Source organism: Marmota marmota, unplaced genomic scaffold, assembly GCF_001458135.2.
Source record: "Marmota marmota marmota unplaced genomic scaffold, marMar, whole genome shotgun sequence".
Classification (NCBI taxonomy): domain Eukaryota; kingdom Metazoa; phylum Chordata; class Mammalia; order Rodentia; family Sciuridae; genus Marmota; species Marmota marmota.
Genome location: NW_025999850.1, coordinates 1,311 through 3,437, shown reverse-complemented (window position 1 = coordinate 3,437; position 2,127 = coordinate 1,311). Strand labels below are relative to the sequence as shown.

Below are 2,127 nucleotides of genomic sequence, written 5' to 3'. Positions count from 1 at the left end.
TAAGTGTGACAAAAACTGACAAGCAGGAAGCTTATGTACTCAGGTAAGTTCCTATAGAACAGGTGTTAACTAGCCATTTTCGGTTCTAATCATAAATTTATGTGAAATATCATTGTTCCCCTCAGTCTCAGTTGTATGATAATGTTCACCATGGTTGTAAGAATTTTGTGGTATAAAATAAAGTTAGTAATCCTGGTGTTTCTAAGCAGATTTTGAAACTTAATAGCTCTTCAAGCTGGTTGCCATCTTTGCGTTGTAGTTGTAGCAATTATAAGTATCTTGACTAGTTTATATTGTGATGGGCCTTGTATTAAACAAGGTATGTAAAGTCTCTACTTATGTTTGGAGTATTCAGGTATTTATCAGAATACTTTTCTGTATCTATCTAGTAAAAAGAAATATTGGGATGGTTGCAGAAATAGGATGTGGGAATAAGTAATGCAAGATATGTATTTAGTAAATAAGTTTAAATAATTTAGGCATATACTAGTGACAGTTTTTAGACTACTGTTTATAGTTAGCCATCTGGAGCCAGATGAGAGAATGAGCAAGCCAGGCAAGGTGGTTCGAGCCTGTAATCCTAGTGGCTCAGGGCACGGAGACAGGAGGATCACAAATTCAAGGCCAGCCTCAGAGACTTATCCAGGCCCAAAGCAACTTAATGAGACCCTGTCTCAATCAAGCTGGCCACAGTGGCATATGCCTGTAATTCCAGTGGCATGGGAGGCTGAAGCAGTAGAACTATGAGTTCAAAGCTAGTCTCAGAAATGGTGAGGCGCTAAGCAACTCAATGAGACCCTGTCTCTAAGTAAAATACAAAAAGGGTGGGGGGGCTGGGGCTTAGTGGTAGAACACTCGCCTAGCGGGTGTGAGGCCCTGGTTTTGATCCTCAGCATCACATTAAAAAAAAAAATAAAGGTATTGTGTACAACTACAACTAAAAAATAATATTTTTAAAAGGGAGAGGTGCTGAGCATGTGGCTTAGTGGTCAAATGCCAGAGCTCAATCCTCAGTACCAAAAAAAAAAAAGAGGGCGGGGGAGAGACCCTCTCTCAAATTATAAAACCAAAAAAGGGATAGGGAATATAGCTCAGTAGTAGTGCCCAGATTAAATTGGGGGGAAGTGGAGAAGAAAGCAAGAATGGATCCTATCCCAAATAGATGTAGAAAGATCTTTCATTCTTAGATGCTAGTGTTCCTAGGATACTTATGAATAGAAGAGGAAGTTGGCTATGTATAATGAGCTAATTCAGTGAAGATTCTAGAATCTTAAACTGTTTTTGTTGTTGTTGTTTTAATAACAAAGAAAGACTTCTCTTCTGTAGTACATTATTTGCTTCCTTTGAATACTGACAGTTTAATGTACTAGCCAAAAATCAGAAATGATGATGTAGTAATAGGTTAATTATATCATCAGTAGTACATAAAAATCTCATAATAATCCTTTGACTTTTTTCAACTACAGTGAGAGTAGCATGTTTGTCTCCAAGAGACGTTTCATTTTGAAGACATGTGGTACCACCCTCTTGCTGAAAGCACTGGTTCCCCTGTTGAAGCTTGCTAGGGATTACAGTGGGTTTGACTCAATTCAAGTAAGTATTCAGAAACATTATTTAAGCCTTAAAATAGAGACTATACTAGTGTCACTTCATTAGCTAATTTGTTGCTTCAAAAAGTACATCATTGAAAACTTTTTAAGAGTGTGAATTTTGCTGACTTTTGATTTGCAAAATAGTTGAATTGTTTCAGAAGTTCTTAGTATCCATCTGTGTTCTCTTTTTTTCCCTCAAGAGCTTCTTTTATTCTCGTAAGAATTTCATGAAGCCTTCTCATCAAGGATACCCACACCGGAATTTCCAGGAAGAAATAGAATTTCTTAATGCAATTTTCCCAAGTAAGTTCAAATAGAATTTAAACATTTTTCCTATTGAACTTAGAGGGTGTAACCTTTCAGAGATCTTTTTTCTTTTAATATATGAGAGGATCTATATATAGTCCTGTATACATACTCTTCATTATTTCTTCAAAATTTAACATACTTGGATGTTTTATCTGTACAATAGTGGTTTGGGTTTTTTGGGGGGGGGGGGTTGGTTGGTTGGTTTTTGTTTTTGTTTGTTTGTTTT

The 2,127-nt window shown here is 36.4% G+C and overlaps 1 protein-coding gene across 1 annotated transcript; it reads left to right on the top strand.

The window, feature by feature from the left end:
• Positions 1-6: 6 nt before the first annotated feature.
• LOC107134765 (S-adenosylmethionine decarboxylase proenzyme-like) lies at positions 7-1,927 on the top strand. The gene is made up of 3 exons (XM_048800877.1): positions 7-43; positions 1,467-1,593; positions 1,793-1,927. The coding sequence occupies exons 2-3, from the start codon at positions 1,477-1,479 to the stop codon at positions 1,907-1,909; spliced, it is 234 nt and encodes a 77-aa protein (XP_048656834.1). The 5' UTR covers positions 7-43; positions 1,467-1,476; the 3' UTR covers positions 1,910-1,927.
• The last annotated feature ends 200 nt before the right edge of the window (positions 1,928-2,127 follow it).

Excerpts from the sequence above, each read along its gene's own strand:
- LOC107134765 (XM_048800877.1), top strand. The coding sequence starts at position 1,477 with ATGTTTGTCTCCAAGAGACGTTTCATTTTGAAGACATGTGGTACCACC. Across the intron at positions 1,594-1,792 it reads GTGGGTTTGACTCAATTCAA|AGCTTCTTTTATTCTCGTAA; the intron begins GTAAGTATTCAG and ends TTTTCCCTCAAG.